The sequence below is a fragment of the Eurosta solidaginis genome, chromosome X (assembly GCF_040869045.1).
Source record: "Eurosta solidaginis isolate ZX-2024a chromosome X, ASM4086904v1, whole genome shotgun sequence".
Taxonomy (NCBI): Eukaryota; Metazoa; Arthropoda; class Insecta; order Diptera; family Tephritidae; genus Eurosta; species Eurosta solidaginis.
This window is the reverse complement of record NC_090324.1, coordinates 104,068,207-104,085,929: the sequence shown is the minus strand read 5'-3', so window position 1 is coordinate 104,085,929 and position 17,723 is coordinate 104,068,207. Positions and strand designations below refer to the sequence as shown.

Genomic DNA, 17,723 nt, shown 5'->3' with positions numbered 1-17,723 from the left:
TAAGTACGTGAACTAAGTTTAGTAAAGATATATGGATATTTGCTTAAGTTATCGTGTTAACGGCCGAGCGGAAGGACAGACGGTCGACTGTGTATAAAAATTGGGGTGGCTTCAACAGAATTCGCCCATTTTCACAGAAAACAGTTATCGTCATTGAATCTATAGCCTTACCAAATTTAACATGTATTGGTGAATGTTTGTTCGACTTATGGCATTAAAAGTGTTATAGACAAATTAAATTTGAAATTTATTTTTGCATTTTGTTGCACCATATCATTACTGGAGTTGAATATCGACACAATTTATTTACATACTGTAAAGATATTAAATTTTTGGTTAAAATTTAACTTTTAAATTTTTTTTTTTAAATGGGCGTGTTCGTTTTCCGATTTTGCGAATTTTTATTTAGAACACTAGTAATAGGAATAACATTCCTGCCAAATTTCAGTATGATATCTTCAACGACTGACAAATTATAGCTTGCAAAACTTTTAAAATACCTTCTTTTAAAAGTGTACGGTGATCCGCCCATTGTCCAAAATTTTACTTATTTTCTATTCTGCGTCATAAGATCAACCCACCTACCAAGTTTCATCGCTTTATCCGTCTTTGGTAATGAATTATCGCACTTTTTCGGTTTTTCGAAATTTTAGATATCGAAAAAGTGGGCGTTGTTATAGTCCGATTTCCTTCATTTTAAATAGTGATCTAAGATGAGTGCCCAGGAACTTACATACCAAATTTCACTAAGATACCTCAAAACTTACTCAAGTTATCGTATTCACGGACAGACGGACGGACGGACGGACATGGTTAAAGGAATTGTCTTTTTTCCCCCAGATCATTTTGATATATAGAAGTCTATAACTTCTCATTAATTTATGCCGTTACGGGGTACCGTTATGCGAACAAAATTAATATACCCTGTGAGCTCTGCTCAGCTGAGTATAAAAATAATTGATAAACATTTATTGGTTAATCAGTTATAACGTGAAAGTACTCAGACAATATGCTGATTATGCTTATGAGGGCAAAAATCCGTTAAAGGGTATTGAGTTTGGGTTTGAGGTTTCACGAAGTTACCGGCTTTCCAAAAAAAAAAAAAAAAATACGTCGTGTTCGTAATATCCTTAAATATGTTCTTTGTACGGAACTTCGAAAACAATTTGCAACCCATTATTCAGTTCTTTGTACGGAACTGCGAAAACAATTTTCAACCCATTAAAGATTTTCTTTCACCATAACAAATTGCTGTATACTGTTTTTCCATCAGACAAATATCTTAGGAGATATTCGTGCGTTTATGCGGGAAATGAAGCACAACTAGAATTCGAACAGCAGTATGTTGCGAAATACCTCAATAGGTCGCAAGTATTTGGCTAAAACTTGATATTATATTAAATGCTAATCATTTCCAGTTCATATTTGTTCAAACTACTAACAAATCGGCTCAAAAATGGCAAAGTTATAGCGAATTTGCTGAAATAACGTAGCTACTTTATTTATATTGGATACTGTTCAAAAAATCAATCGAAAAGTTGATACATAAAACGCACACCAGCATTCTTATGTATGATAAGATTTAAACTATTCATCTGATTTAAAAACCTTATATGGCGGGATGATTCTTACCTTCATAATCTCGTTCTGTGAGTTTTTACAAATAGTTAAACATTTTTTAATCAATCGATGGTAGTCAATTATTTTATATAAAATTCTGCACGATGGCTGAATATGGTTTTATAAATTATCAAATGCAACGTGGCAGTTATAAGAGTTATCCAATTCAAGTGAAATTGTTCACGGCCTAATTTTAGACCATTATTTATTATATTTCGCCCGGCAAATTTTATATTTGCTAAAAAAAGTATATATAACGAACGGAATGTTGGTGTTCTCCTAGTTAACATCGATTTACAAAACAGTTTAGTTAAGCAAGATATCATTGAGACAATTGACTTTTATATACATATTTAATTAATATATATTTTCAGGTAGGAGTATGATCACAAAGAAAGGTGAAGGGTCTCAAGTTAAGGAATCAACAGACTCCTCGAACACAACTATAGAAGATGAAGATATTAAAGGTAAATTCATATAAACGTTAAGGAATCTTAGACAAAATTTCACGGTTTTCCAGCACAAAAGTACAGTTTGGTATGTTTTTATGTCAAAACGTTGAGATTATGTAAGTGAGCTGCGGTCCTTTTAAATTGCACTTCTAAATCGAGATTAATCTCAAATGCATTGTGGGACACCAAAAAACACAGGAAAATGTTTGCTTGCAGAATGAAAGCTCACAGATTATTTTAATTTTGACTGCATAGCGGTAGTTTCCCAGCAGTGAATTGCATTAGTTTCGAACTAGCGCCTATCTCATTTAGAGACGCTACCAGTTCTAGTTCTTATTACTCGAAGTGCTCAAAACTGACAATTTTAATATTGTGATGCCCCACGAAATACCAACTGTTCCCTCTGCAATACTTTCTTAACTGATTCAGTCGTAAGTGGCTCTAAAGATGTCGGTGCCTTTTAGTAGTTAATTAAAATTTATATACAGTCTGTTGCATAACTGCAATCCCAAGGGAAGCATTTGAATAACAGGCGAAAGGGACGAGGAACACAAAAATTTTCTTCAAGGAGTTTTTCATAAATGGAGCATGATATTGATGGCATGATAAAACTTTTAAAATCGATAAAGGGTTGCCCAATACGCAATGTGTCTCCAAAATATGTAACTAGTTTCATGACTATTAATCCCAAACTGTTTTTCCATCTAACTTATATGTATGTTTTGAGAAAACTGTCATTACTAATACATACTTTCGTATTAATAAGAGAACATCATTAATAACAATGCCACGCGGTAATACCTATATGACTCTACTTTATTTTGTCTCGAATTTCGAACTTGAAGTACTGACGACACTTAAGATTTTTAAGAATTAATAAGCTTAACACCGATAAATGATAATTGTTATTCAATTATTATTTTTGGTTTTATTGAGAAAAACTGAAAAGAAGGCAACATTTACTGGCATATTGCGATGGTACCATTTCGAAAACCGCCACGTCATCATCGTGAGGCAATTTCGTAATGTTTATTTGTTTCAACAGGTTTCACCGGAAATCGAACCGCAGTCAAACTGCTGAAATCACACTCGCCTAACCATTGGGCTAATACAAAAACAATTTTCAGAAGGTGAAAGCGAGACCAGTGTTCCCCCCAAATAAAAGAGTGTGACAATAACATTGTTTATATTTAAATTCTATTTTTCACAATAGAAACAATGCAAACAGCACGGAGAAATTATTTCGCGAGCTCTTGATTCACTTTTTTCACAAAAAAGTTGAGTATAGTTGCGTTTATGTGCACAATATTAACAAATGTAACAACCGATTAATTTTTTAGAACCTTTACCTTCGTAATGCACCTGCTGCACTTGTCCACATGCGACACCTTCCTTTTTATTTCGTAAGACATGTTTTGTTGGAAAACAACTTTTCGTGGTAACCACTTGTTTTTATATAAACCAATATATTTCCACTGTACATTTCACACCTAGATCGCGATTATTTTAATTTTTATTTTTTATTAAACGTTTTTTTTATTAATTATAACGAGCGCGAAAAATGTGCATGCGTGTTTTCACTTTTATAAACCGGAACTAAAGGTTCCATGGGGTGATAGCATTGTAACGAATTTAGTGAAATTCCTCTTATTTGCAACCTTCTGCTTACGTTGGTATTGCTAAACTGTTGAATAAAACACTTCAATATTCAGTAATGCAAAAATGGTCTTTATTAGACTACTTTGAAAGTACTTCACAATAACATTTAACTCCACAACCAATAGTGTGCTTAAATCAAACTGCTTACGGGCTACTCAGCTTCTGCTGATCTTATACTCTCTGCCCAAATGTCTAGACGTTTCTTCTTCTAGAAACCTCTACGTGGTCATCAGCCATACGCGCGCGTATTTATAGTGTGTAACCATATGCGTGTATATTTAAGCGAAGTAGTAGCTGATGATGACATGCGTTTGTATCTCTCTGCTGCTTGTATGTATGTGTGTACATGATGATTCATTTGTTTACGTACATGCAAGTATGGCAGCTTGCTTTATTGTTGTTGTTGCTTTATTTACTTAATATCAGATTAGTGATGTATACCACTTAGTGTTACTAATATTCGTCACACAACTCTGCACGGGCTTTCCCAACTGCACCAAAATGTGGATGGAACACCTTTCTGCCGGTGAGGGTTGTATAGCAGCACCAAATCTCCCTACAAGAAACCTTCCGAATTATTGTTCTTGTCGTACCTGTGTTTAATCCTACTACTCATTATCCTGGACCGTTCCCTCACACTCTGTTGTTTAGCCAATGAACTACTTCGTTGAGCTTGCGCTTGACGGATATGCTTCACATAATCAGTATCATTCCGACGTTTCACAACAGTAGTGCGCCCTGGCTTGAAACCACCTTTGTATTCTTTCTGGGGATTTCTATCGTTTGTTTTAGTGCATCCATTAGGGTTTGTCAATGCCAGTGTTTTTCTCAGGGGTACCTTGGGTTTTGATTTGTTTGGACCATTCTTTCCATCAACCTTTGCCCGATTTACTTTCTTTGACTTTGTGGTCTCTGTTGAATCTCCTCCACCAGCACTCGCTTACTGCTGAACCCTTTCTCCAAACTGAAGTTAACTGGTATATCCTGGTTCTTATAGCGCATAATCCTTCTCTGCATATTGATCCTGATGTCATGGTCAACTAAGAAGTCCACTCCCAATATGACTTCATCAACAATCTCTGCCACAACGAATTTGTGTAGAATAGTTACCTGTCCAATTAAGACCTCACATACCATTTCTCCTTGGACTTGGTTATACTCGCCAGTGACCGTACGCAATCTTGCTCCAGGTAACGGTTTTACTCTCCTGTTGACCAAGTCAGATCGGATTAAAGAATGAGATGCGCCCGTATCTACAGTCAGTACACGTTCTTTGCCATCCACATTCCCTCTGACGGTAAGACTGTTTGATTTTCTTCCAATTTGTGAGATAGATATCACAGGACATTCAATAGCTGGGGCAAGTTTTCGATCTTTACATCTGACTCGCTCTTGCTTATCTCCTCCAGCTTTACGCTTACGACCCGCCAAGTTGGAACTACCAGAATCAAGATCGCAATGACGTGCAATGTGCCCTGGCTTTCCAGACTTAAAGCATTTGACTGCATCATTATTCTTCTGCTATGTTCCCTTCAATGCTTCCAAAATTACGTTTACCCAGTCTGGCCTATCCACTTCCACGCGATGAGCTTTGTATGCCGCCTTACTCAAAAGTGACGCTGTTTCCTGAGTCAGTGCATGGGATACCGTTTCAGCAAATGTCAGCTTTGGGTTTGCGAATGTCGCTCGGTTCGCCTCCACGTCCCGTATGCCATTTATAAAACACTGGATTTTTACCCTCTCAGTGTATTCCAAGGGTACGTCCGCATTTGCGAAATGATCCAATCTTTCAACATCCGACGCAAACTCCTGCAAAGTCTCGTTAGATATTTGGAAGCGGTTTTGTAATTCTATTTGGTAGATCTGTTTCCAGTGTTCGCTTCTATACCGTCGTTCTACATCAGCGATCAATGCTTCATAACTGTTACGTTCGTACTCTGGGATGGTCTGCAAGATCTCAGCAGCTGGTCCTTTTAAAGCCACGAACAATGCAGCAACTTTATATTCGGCATTCCAGTTGTTCGCTGCTGACGTCTTCTCAAATTGGAGCTTTTATACCTGGAAAGGAACAGAATCATCAAACGTTGTGGATTTTACTTTCAGAGTAGCCGTTGAAGTGATTGGACGGTTCAATTGTAACTCCTGAATCCGATCTTTCAAAGCATCCATTTCGGCCTCCCTTTTATCCTGTCTTTCACTAAAAACCTCCAGCTGCGATGAGAATTTCGTTTCCTGTGCCTCCAGCTGCGAGGATATGCGATTCTCGTGTGCTTTCAACTGCTCAGCCAACTGAGATGTCATATATGTCTTCTGTTCTTCCAGTTGGGATGACATATATGACGACATTTCTGAAATGCGTGCCTCCTGTGCTTCCATCTTGGATGTTTTGCGTATTTCCTGTGATTCCATCTTGGATGTTATACGGTCCTCCTGCGATTCCAGTTGAGATGACATTTGCGACCACATTTCTGAAATGCGTGCCTGCTGTGCTTCAATCTTGGATGTTACTGTCAATGTTTGTGCAGATATTGCAGCCAAAATCGTGTTCAAGTCTGTGCACGTAACTGTCTGCGATGCTTCGTTTTTTTTTCTCTTCAATTTTTGTTGTTGTCTCGTCGCCAACGAGATGAAATACACACTCTTCCACGTTAATTCCTTCTAACTCCAATACCTCTCGTAGCCGTGCTTGAAGTTCGATCTTATTGCCGGTTGTATTCAATTCACGGTTCCCAACTCTTTTTCAGTTGCTGGATCCTTAATTCACTTAACTTTGCCATGCCCAAGTTGTATACGAAATCTTCAGAATTTATTCAACAATTATTCTTCTGACACCAATTGTAACGAATTTAGTGAAATTCCGCTTATTTGCAACCTTCTGCTTACGTTGGTATAGCTAAAATGTTGAATAAAACACTCCAATATTTAGTAATCCAAAAATAGTCTTTATTAGACTACTTTGAAAGTACTTCACAATAACACTTAACTTCACGACCAATAGCGTGCTAAAAATCAAGCTGCTTACGGACTACTCAGCTTCTGCTGCTTTTATACTTTCTGCCCAAATGTCTAGAAGTTTCTTCCTCTAGAATCCTCTACCTGGTCATCAGCCATACACGCGTATATTTGTAGTGTGTAACCATATGCGTGTATATGTGAGCGAAGTAGTAGCTGATGATGACATGCGTTTGTGAGTATCTCTCTGCTGCTTGTATGGATGTGTGTACATGATGATTAATTTGTTTACGTACATACAAGTGTGGCAGCTTGTTTTATTGTTGTTGCGGCTTTATTTACTTAGTATCAGAGTAGTTATGTGAGTATCACTTAGTGTTACTAATATTCGTCACAGTTATAATACTACAGAAGTACATAAAATAGGTTTTTTTTGCTCTTTATTTCTCTTTTCTTTCAGCTCCCGCTGCAACAGCCTTGGTATCTGGTCTTCAGATGAGCCTGGGGAGATGAGTAAGTGAATGGTGGTATATAATGAATGGTAATATCAATATAACATTATTATAACCTCTCTTTTTTTTTGTTTCTTTACCTAACATGCTTTCGTATGCACATATTTAATTGATCGCTTTAACTATTGCTTAATATAAGCAAGAAATAGAGATTTTTGGTAAAGGGTGTTTCCGTTTAGGGGTATTCCTAATTTTTTTGTTATCCATTTGATTTTTGTTTTTTTTTTTTTAATTTTTAAAAATTATATGTAGTAACTTCTGTAGAAGTTTTTTGGTTTTTTTTTTTTTTTTTTGATTGAGCAGAGATCGGAATAAGAAATAACAGAATTTAGATATACCATTACGGATCATTATACTCAGCGTGCTTTGCACATAGAGTATATTAACTTTGATTGGAAAACGGTTGGTTGTACAGGTATAAAGGAATCGAGATAGATATAGACTTCCATATATCAAAATCATCAGTATCGAAAAAAAATCTGATTTAGCCATGTCCGTCCGTCTGTCCGTTAACACGATAACTTGAGTAAATTTTGAGGTATCTTGATGTAATTTGGTATGTAGGTTCCTGGGCACTCATCTCAGATCGCTATTTAAAATAAACGATATCGGACTATAACCGCGCCTACTTTTTCGATATCGAAAATTTCGAAAAATCGAAAAAGCGCGATAATTGATTACCAAAGTCGTATAAAGCAATGAAACTTGGTAGGTGGGTTGAACTTATGACACAAAATCGAAAATTAGTAAAATTTGGACAGTGGGCGTGGCACCGCCCACTTTTAAAAGAAGGTGGTTTCAAAGTTTTGCACGCTGTAATTTGGAAGTCGTTGAAGATATCATGACGAAATTTGGCAGGAACATTACTCCTAATACTATAAGTTTGCTTAATGAAAATTAGCACAAGCGTATGAAGAACACGCCCACTTTTAAAAAAAAAAATTTAAGAACCCAAATTTTAAGAAAAATTTCAATATCTTTGCAGTATATAAGTAAATTATGTAAACATTCAACTCCAGTAATGATATGGTGTAACGCAATACAAAAATAAAATAAATGTTAAAAATGGGCGTGGCTCCGCCCTTTTTCATTTAATTTGTCTAGAATACTTTTAATGCCATAAGTCGAACAAAAATTTACCAATCCTTATGAAATATGATAAGAGCAAAGCTTCTATGACGGTAACAGTTTTTTTTGAAAATGGGCGAAATCGGTTGAAGGCACGCCCAGTTTTTATACACAGTCGACCGTCTGACCTTCCGCTCGGCCGTTAACACGATAACTTGAGCAAAAACCGTTCACTTACTTATCTAAACTCACTTTATCTTGGTGTAAAAAGTGGGCGAAATCCGACTATGGTCACGCCCACTTTTTCGATATCGAAAATTTCGAAAATTGAAAAAATGCAATAATTCTATAACAAATACGAAAAAAGGGATGAAGCATGGTGATTGGATTCGTTTATTGACGCCTTCACATATACAAATAAGGGCCACTCCCTTTCAAAACCTTCATTAATAGATTTATTTTGATACCCATACCGTACAAACACATTATAGAGTCAACCCTGGTCCACCTTTATGGCGATATCTCGAAAAGGCGTCCACCTATAGAACTAAGGCCCACTCCCTTTTAAATAATCATTAAAACCTTTCATTTGATACCCATATCGTACAAACGCATTCTAGAGTTACCCCTGGTCCACCTTTATGGCGATATCTCGAAAAAGTGTCCACCTATAGAACTAAGGCCCACTAACTTTTAAATAATCATTAACACCTTTCATTTGATACCCATTTCGTACAAACGCATTCTAGAGTCACAACTGGTTCACCTTTATGGCCATATCCCGAAAAGGCGTCCACTTATAGAACATATACCCTATGTTCGAATAAACCCCCTTGGTTTTCAAGGCAACTTATCAGACTTAATAACATTAAATCTAGGCTTTATAAGAGTTTCAAGAAATCTGGAGCATCTGCAGGCCTCTTTAAATATCTAATAGCTTGTTCTAAATTTCACCGTCTTAATCAGCTTTGTTATAAAAATTACTTGAGTTGTTGTAAAGCCCAATTTTTTAAAAATCTAAAAAAGTTTTACAGTTTCGTAAATTCAAAGTGGAAAACTTCTGGGTATCCTTCCTCATTTATATATGGATGTAAAAAAGCTTGCACTGATGACGATATTACAGAGCTAGAGTTCTTTAGGTCCTTATTCCTCCAGAGGTTTTCATTCCGGTCAATACCCGTATCGCTTAGATAACCCGAATTCCATTATGAATCCTGCTATTGATAGTGATATTGTTCTACAGAATTTTCAATCTTTGAAGCCCACCTGTTCTCCGGGACCAGACGGTGTTCCTAGTTGCGGGCTTAGGTACTGCGCCGAAAACATGTATGAGCCTATTTTAAAATTATTTGAGCTATGTCTGGGATCTGCGTCATTCCCGCCACTTTGGAAACAGTCTTTTATTATACCCCTGCATAAAAAAGGTAGTTGGTCCAAAGTTGAAAACTACAGAGGTATTGATAAACTTTCAGCCATTACTAAATTCTTTGAACAGATTGTTACCAGTCAACTCCAATATCAGTGTTCTAGTCTTTTATCTCCATGCCAACACGGTTTCATTCGTCAAAGGTGAACCACTGCAAATTTGCTTGTATTCTCCTCTTTAGTTATGGAAGGATTTTTAGCGAACAAGCAAACGGATGTCATCTACACGGACTTCAGCAAAGCATTTGATACCGCCAACCATGAGTTACTTATTCATAAGCTTGATTTATTGGGCTTTCCGTTTCACCTATTAATGGGGCTGAAAAGCTATCTTTCTAACCGGACCCAAAAAGTCCTGTTCAAGTACAATCTGTCGGAATCGTTCGGAGTTTCCTCCGGTGTACCCCAGGGAAGTCAACTAGGCCCTTTGCTCTTTACCCTTTTCATTAATGACTTGCCACAGACAATATTATATTCCCATACTATAATGTATGCGGCTGATGTAAAACTTTGCTACACTTGCTGTCCTACCGATTTGAGTTCCTTGGATCTTCTTCAGGCCGACTTGGACTCGTTCCAATGTTGGTGCACAAAAATATTGTTACGATTTCTATTTTCTAACTGACTTTTATTTCAGAAAAAGCGTTTTACAAATTATTTAAAATCTATGAGCACTAAACTAATCGAATACAATTATAACAAGTATAAAAATTGAAAAGTATAAAAAAGTTGTTTAACGCTGCAAGTAGTAGTGCCCTATTCAAAGTTTGTTACACTGCTCACCACTTAAGTCTGATGGTCCCGATTACACATACAATTCTTCGACCCATATGTTGCCAATCTTTCCAAATGAACTACTTTGGCTTTTCCTTGTCCGGGCTGGCTTCGCTTTATACGATAAAAAACGTCGTTCAATCTTTTAATAACCTTATATGGACCTTCCCACGATGCTTGCAGTTTTGGAGAAATGCCTCTCTTTCTCTGTGGATTATACAGTAGTACCAAGTCACCTTCTTTGAACCCATATGAATTTACAGCTCTATCAAATCGATCTTTCATCTTGTCACTCTTTATCCGCATATGTTCCCTCACATTACGATGCAACTCATCCATTTCACTCTGCACCATTTCCCAATAACTGTTATCTCCCATTGCAGGGGCAACACCTTTCCCAAATACTAAATCACACGGAAGCCTCAAATCGCTACCAAGTGTTCTTGCAGGCGATTGTCCGGTAGTCTCGTGCACAGCGGAGCGATAAGCCAATAGGAATATTTGGATGTGTTTGTCCCAATTTTGTTGACACGTCCCCACTACCTTTCGCAAGTGTTCTTCAAAAGTACGGTTAAATCTTTCAACCATTCCATCTGACTGTGGGTGCAGAGGTATTGTGCGCGTTTTCTTAATTCCCAACAAACAACACATCTCACTGAATACTGCGCTCTCAAAGTTTCTTCCTTGGTCTGAATGCATCTCAATTGGCACTCCAAACCTGGCTACCCAGTTTTCACGAAAACCTCTGCAATGGATTTTGGTAACGCGTAAACTTCCGGCCATTTACTGAAGTAATCTATAACGACTAATACATATTTGTTGCCAGAGTCACTAACTGGAAACGGACCTACAACATCCATTGCCACTCGCTCAAACGGTGCCCCCGCATTGTATTGTTGTAATTTACCTCGACTTGTGGAGTGTGGACCCTTCACTACCATACACCGTGCGCAGTTTCGAATCCATTCTTCAACTGATTTTCTACAAATGACCTCCACTAGACCCGTTGTGGAATTCCTCTAATACGGTTTTAACTCCGGATTTTGGAACTATGATGAGATTACGAGTATATTTTCCGTCTTCACTTTCCCATACGCGATGAAGAACTCCATCAATTATTTTAAGGCTATTCTACTGGGCCCAGTATGCCTTAGCCGCAGAACTTTGTGGTGCAATTGCAGTTTTAGATGGTCTATCTCCAGCTTCTTTGGCTTCCATCATTTTTCCTATGTCCACATCACTCAGTTGACTATTTCTTATTGCGCTGAAAGTCCATTCATCATCGGGTTGTATTTGCATTAGCCTTATGTCTATTTTGCCTTCGGACCTTTCAACTTTGGAACAATGCCTACACTCTATGGCACACGGTCGTCGCGATAGCTCATCAGCATTTCCATGTTGTTCCCCATTACGATGCTCAATATCAAATTCAAAATTTGGCAGCCTTTCAATCCAACGTGCAACTTGTCCCTCTGGTTGCTTAAACAGGAGTAGCCATCTCAATGCTGCGTGGTCCGTTCTAAGATGAAATCTTTGTCCATAAAGGTATTTGTGGAAATGTTTTACACAGTCCACCACAGCTAGCAGTTCCCTTCTAGTCACACAATAATTCATTTCTGCCTTTTCAATGACCCTGCTATAATACGCGATCACTTTTTCTTGACCATTTATTATCTGGGATAATACTCCTCCTATCCCATATGCGCTAGCGTCTGTATCCAAAACGAACATTTCTCCCTGCACCGGATAAGCTAGCATAGGCGCGGTACAAAGTAGTTCTTTCAGTCGCTGGAATGCTTCCTCTTGTTCCTTGTGCCAAACAAAGGTGCAAATTTTCTTAGTGAGATTGTGAAGACTTCGAGCAACATTGGGGAATCCAGCTACAAAACGTCGGTAGTACATACACATTCCTAGAAAACTTCGAACTTCGTGGATGTTTTCCGGTCGGGGCCAATCTTTTACTGACTGTATCTTATCCTGATCTGTCTGAACACCTTCAGTTGTCACCTTATGTCCAAGATACGTGACCTCTGACTGGAAAAATGAGCATTTTCTCGGATTTAATCGTAGTCCTGCGGATGCTATGCGCTGAAAAACTTCTTCTAACTTTTACAAATGGTCATTGAATTTTTTACCCATAACGATGATATCATCCAAATAGACTAAGCACGTTTTCCAACGCAGTCCTTTCAGCACGTTCTCCATCAGGCGCTCAAAGGTGGCTGGGGCATTGCATAAACAAAATGGCATCACGGAAAACTGCCACAACCCTTCACCAATGCTGAATGCTGTTTTCTCACGGTCGCAATCCTCAATCTCCACCTGCCAGTAACCGCTTTTTAGATCCAGTGTTGAAAACCATTTTGCGCCGGATAATGTGTCGAGAGTATCATCTATACGTGGTAAAGGGTAGCTGTCCTTTTTCGTGACCTCGTTAAGTTTCCGGTAATCAACACAAAACCGAGTGCTACCATCTTTATTTTTAACCAACACTACAGGTGAACTCCAGGGACTTACTGATGGCTCAATTACTCCATTTTCCTGCATGTCCTGTATAATTGTTTTGCTTCTTCATGTTTTGCTAGTGGAACTCTACGTGGAGCTTGGCGAATTGGTTTTGAATCTCCTGTATCTATTCGATGCTTCACAATGGCAGTTCTACCAGGTTTCCAACTGCCCACAGCGAATATGCTGCTGTATTTTTCCAACAATCCCTTAGCTTTTACCCTATCATTTTCTTTCAAACCAAGCAGCCAAGTTTTTAAAAAGCTAGAAGCCTCTCCGCTTGCTTCCTGGAATCCGTCGCATCCTGTTTGAGGGCTCTCGCAATTCACTATGGCTTCCACAGGCTGGCATTTCCCAATTACAATCCCCTTATTCAATATAACTGTTGAATTAAAATTATTAAGTACTCTTACTGGAACCCGAATACCGTTTCCAGTATGCACCAGCGTTCTTGCAATGGCTACACTTGTGTTTCCTTCAGCAGCTTCAATAACGCAAACTTCGCCCACTCCGCAGCTTCCGTCCACATTAGTCCATACAACTGCTTCGGACTTTGGGGGAATCCGTTGACGATGACTTAAGCTGACATTCCGTGCCTGAACACTGTGCGCACACCCAGTTATAAGAGGTATCTCAATATTTTGACACAATAGCAGTTTCGTTTTCAAATCCAATGTAAAACCACGATGCAGCATAAAAACTACGCCAATTATGAGTACATCCACAATTTCAGCTACTACAAATATGTGATAAACTGACAAAGCTCCAATAATAATATTGCAAACTACCCTACCGGAAATTGCAGCTTCCTCACCTGTAGCAGTTCGGAGCTTGAACCCAACTAATGGTTCTACAATACCCTTTACCATATTTGACCGGATGATTGAATTCGTTGCTCCTGTGTCCAAAGTAAGTACCATGCATCGACCATTGATAGTTCCCCTCACCGACAAGTTATTGCTTTCCCGTCCAATATTCGAAACAGGAACTATGGAGCATTCTGTTGTGGGAACCAACTCAAGCTCCTTTGAGGTGGTTCGTTTTAGTTTAACGGCTGCTGTTTTGGTATATCCCCATTATTAGTTCCACCGCTTTGTCTTCTTTCAGCAAAGCTCACCTTGGATTGGCCTCGTGTTGTACTACAATTTCGGGCAATATGGCCAGTCATCCCGCAGTTATAGCACTTGATATCCGCACTGCTGCGCCGGTTAAACTTAGATAAGGTCTCTTGCGTACTCCTGCAGAGTTTCACTTACTTTTTGGAAGCAGTTAGTTAGTTCCATTTGGAATACTTGTTGCCTATGGTCACTACAATAGCGCCCTTCTACTGCCGCCATTAAAGCGTCGTAATTACCCAGCTCGACTTCCGGAACAGACTGAAGTACTTCAGCAGCAGAACCTGTAAGTGAAACAACCAATGCAGCGACCTTGTCTGCGGTACTCCAACGATTTGCTGTTGCTGTTGTCTCGAACTGAAGCTTAAAGATTGTGAAAGGCACACTACTGTCGAAATTTGTAGGCTTTACCTTGAATCCACTGAATAAAAAATTGGGATGAGTTGATTGTACCTCACCGATACGAGTTTGAATTGCATCTACTTCAGCTTCAATACTTCCTGCTTTCTCTTGTAATTGTACAATTTGTGCATCTCGCGTTTGCAGTTGTGATGTTACATGCAACTTCTGTGCTTCTAGCGGGGAAAACATTTGCGAAATGCTGCGAATTTATCTGCAGCTATACCTCCGATGATATGAGAAGTCAACTGAGACATCTTTGACGAAATTTGTGATATTGCATTCATAATAATATTCACGTCGATATCTGTTGAAGAACTCATAGCTTCTGCTTTTTCCTCAGTTCCAGTGGGGATCGCCTCCGTTTCCAGCTTGAACACATATTCGTCCACGCTAATGTTCTCCGACTCCATAGCTTCACGCAATCGTGCTTGTAATTCTGTTTTATTTATAGAAGTAGATAAACCACGTTCTTCCAATTCCTTCTTAAGTTGGGGAAACTTTAGCTCACTCAACTTTGCCATTTTCATAAAAATAAAATTATTTTGAGTATCCTACTTCGACACCAATTGTTACGATTTCTATTTTCTAACTGACTTTTATTTCAGAAAAAGCGTTTTACAAATTATTTAAAATCTATGAGGACTAAACTAATCGAATACAATTATAATAAGTATAAAAATTGAAAAGTATAAAAAAGTTGTTTAACGCTGCAAGTAGTAGTGCCCTATTCAAAGTTTGTTACAATATTTACTAGCTTTAAATTGCTCTAAATGTAAGCATATGCCATTTCACCGAGTGAAGCCAGCATTGAACCCTTATGTAATAGATGGTACGCCTTTGGAGCGTATATCTATTGCAAATGATCTAGGTGTCCTTTTTGATCCGAAATTGCATTTTAACATGCATATTTTATATATTGCCAACAAAGCGATGTGTGTACTTGGATTTGTTAAAAGATGGGCTAAAGAGTTCGATAATCCGTACGTCACTAAGGTTCTTTACACATCGCTGGTTCGTCCAATACTCGAGTATTGCTAATGCGTTTGGTCCCCTGTTTCTCAAAAGCATATAAAGCGTCTTGAGTCAGTTCAAAAGCAATTTCTGATATTCGCATTGCGCGGCCCTAACTGTGACTCAAGTCTCCAAATTCCTCCATACAAAGTAGACTTCTTCTTATTATCTTACCCACTCTGGAAAATCGGAGAATATTACTGGGGGTAATGTTCATCCATAAGCTCATTATTGGAGAAATTGATTCTGCGGACCTTCTCAGCCGCTTGTTTTTTGCGGTTCCCCCTAGAGTATCCAGACACTACGTTCCTTTTATTTACCCCTTTGTCGACGAAACTTTGCTAAAAATAATCCTCTTCGTATCTGGTGCGCGCACTAAAATGACTTGTATAGCTGTATCAGTCTTGAATGTACTTTTGCCACTATACGTAATGCAATAATTTCCTATCTAATTTAAGGGATACAAGCTAATTTAATTTGCCGGAATTTATTTCTTCCATAAAAAAGGCACTATCTCGTATAAGGATGGAGGAACATTTATCAACATGTATAATTAAGAAGGAACAAGACAGTACTGTGTTGATTGGAATCTGGTGAATTCCAACAACATTAAAAACATGCTTTTTCATGAGTGACTGACCGGAATTGTATGCATTCCGGCAGTATAATCTTATGGGGAAGGCATCGAGCTGATTGGAATCCGGTGGATTCCAACAACACAGGTCATGTTACTTTTTTATGCCTTGTGATGGCGTATCCTAATTACACTACTCTTAACAGTGCCGGATTCCCATGACATGCTGATTGGAAACTTGTTGCATTCCAACAGCAAGATTGGAATCCACTGCATTCCGAAATCATGCTGAGCGGAATCTTATGCATTCCGCCAGTATAAGATCTCGGTATAAGATCTTATTTCTGCTCATATTTCTTATTACTATTATATTCTGAAATTCAAGTGTAATGTTCAATAATATATCTTTGTCCACCTATAGAACTAAAGCCCACTTCCTTTTAAAATACTCATTAACACCTTTCATTTGATTCCCATATCGTACAAACACATTCTAGAGTCTCCCTTTTAAAATGCTCTTTAATACCTTCCATTTGATACCCATGTCATACAAACACATTCCAGGGTTACCCTAGGTTCATTTTCCTATATGGTGATTTTCCCTTATTTTGTCTCCAAATCTCTCAGCCGAGTAAATAATGTTCGGTTGCACTCGAACTTAGCCTTCCTTACTTGTTAGTATATAAGCAAATAATGAATTTGTGAAAATAAACTTTTGTAAGGGTAAATGAATAACTTTGAATTTATTGGTTGAAACAGTGTCAGAAAAAAAATGTAGGCTCTCTAAGTTTTGTTTTGTGTTAGTGTGGGTGCTGCCCTTGTGGCATACTAGGAATGAGTTAGGGGTTGCAACTTACTGGCGGACGATTATGTAGGCCCGACCATTATGGACGAAGGAACGTCAGGAAAAGGGAACCCCCCGGGTATTCGGAGTCAAAGTGGAGCTCAAGATTGTTCATGCCTCATGAACAAAAGGGGTGGGATGACTCCATCTGACACGGACGATCTTCTCCCGCTTGCTTTTTTTTCTTTCTCTTTATCTTTTACAGGTCCCTATATTTTTCTCATCTAGGCATGATATCAATAATTTTGTTTTTGTGACTGTGGGTCGAGTAAGATGGCAAGAACCGCGCCTCAACGCCGATGAGCCTCAGCCGGGCTATTACCATGCCTACCCACCACCCTTCTCGCCCCGGACCAAGCATTTGCATTACAATGGCGCCCAACGTAATAGCCCGATAATCTTTTAATTTTTCTCACATTTCTTTCTACTGAATTTTCTTTCAGTTTCCTTCTTCCAATTATCAAAGTATAAGCCATACATTAATTCCAATTTCCCATTACAGCTTAGTATCTTGATCTTAATTAACTTAACTTAATTATCATTTTTTTTTTCATCAAGATATTTTTCCTTCTCTCGGACAGGTTAAGGTTCGAAGTCAGCATCACTTTCTAATTCGGTGAAGTGATTTGTACCTGAGTAATATTTAGATAGACGAGGGGTAGTGCTAGCCCGAGTTCGAAGTTCCCTTTCTGCAACTTCAACGCCTTGACAAGTTGGTATTCGAAGTCGCGACTATCACAGTTCAAGACGTTTTTTTTGGTGGCAAACCTGATCAAGCTGCCATGGAGATGTTCCAGCAACAACTGCATG

The 17,723-nt window shown here is 38.4% G+C and overlaps 1 protein-coding gene across 10 annotated transcripts in view; it reads left to right on the top strand.

The window, feature by feature from the left end:
• Window positions 1-17,723, top strand: part of CaMKII (Calcium/calmodulin-dependent protein kinase II) — a 3,892,153-nt gene that overhangs the window by 2,903,956 nt on the left and 970,474 nt on the right. For 9 of the 10 annotated variants that reach the window (XM_067758430.1, XM_067758431.1, XM_067758435.1 and 6 more), the window contains one exon: window positions 1,995-2,087. The exons of the other annotated variant lie outside the window; for it this stretch is intronic. In XM_067758430.1, the coding sequence (XP_067614531.1) occupies window positions 1,995-2,087 (93 nt within the window). The remainder of the gene's footprint in view (window positions 1-1,994; window positions 2,088-17,723) is intronic. 10 annotated transcript variants of the gene reach the window in all.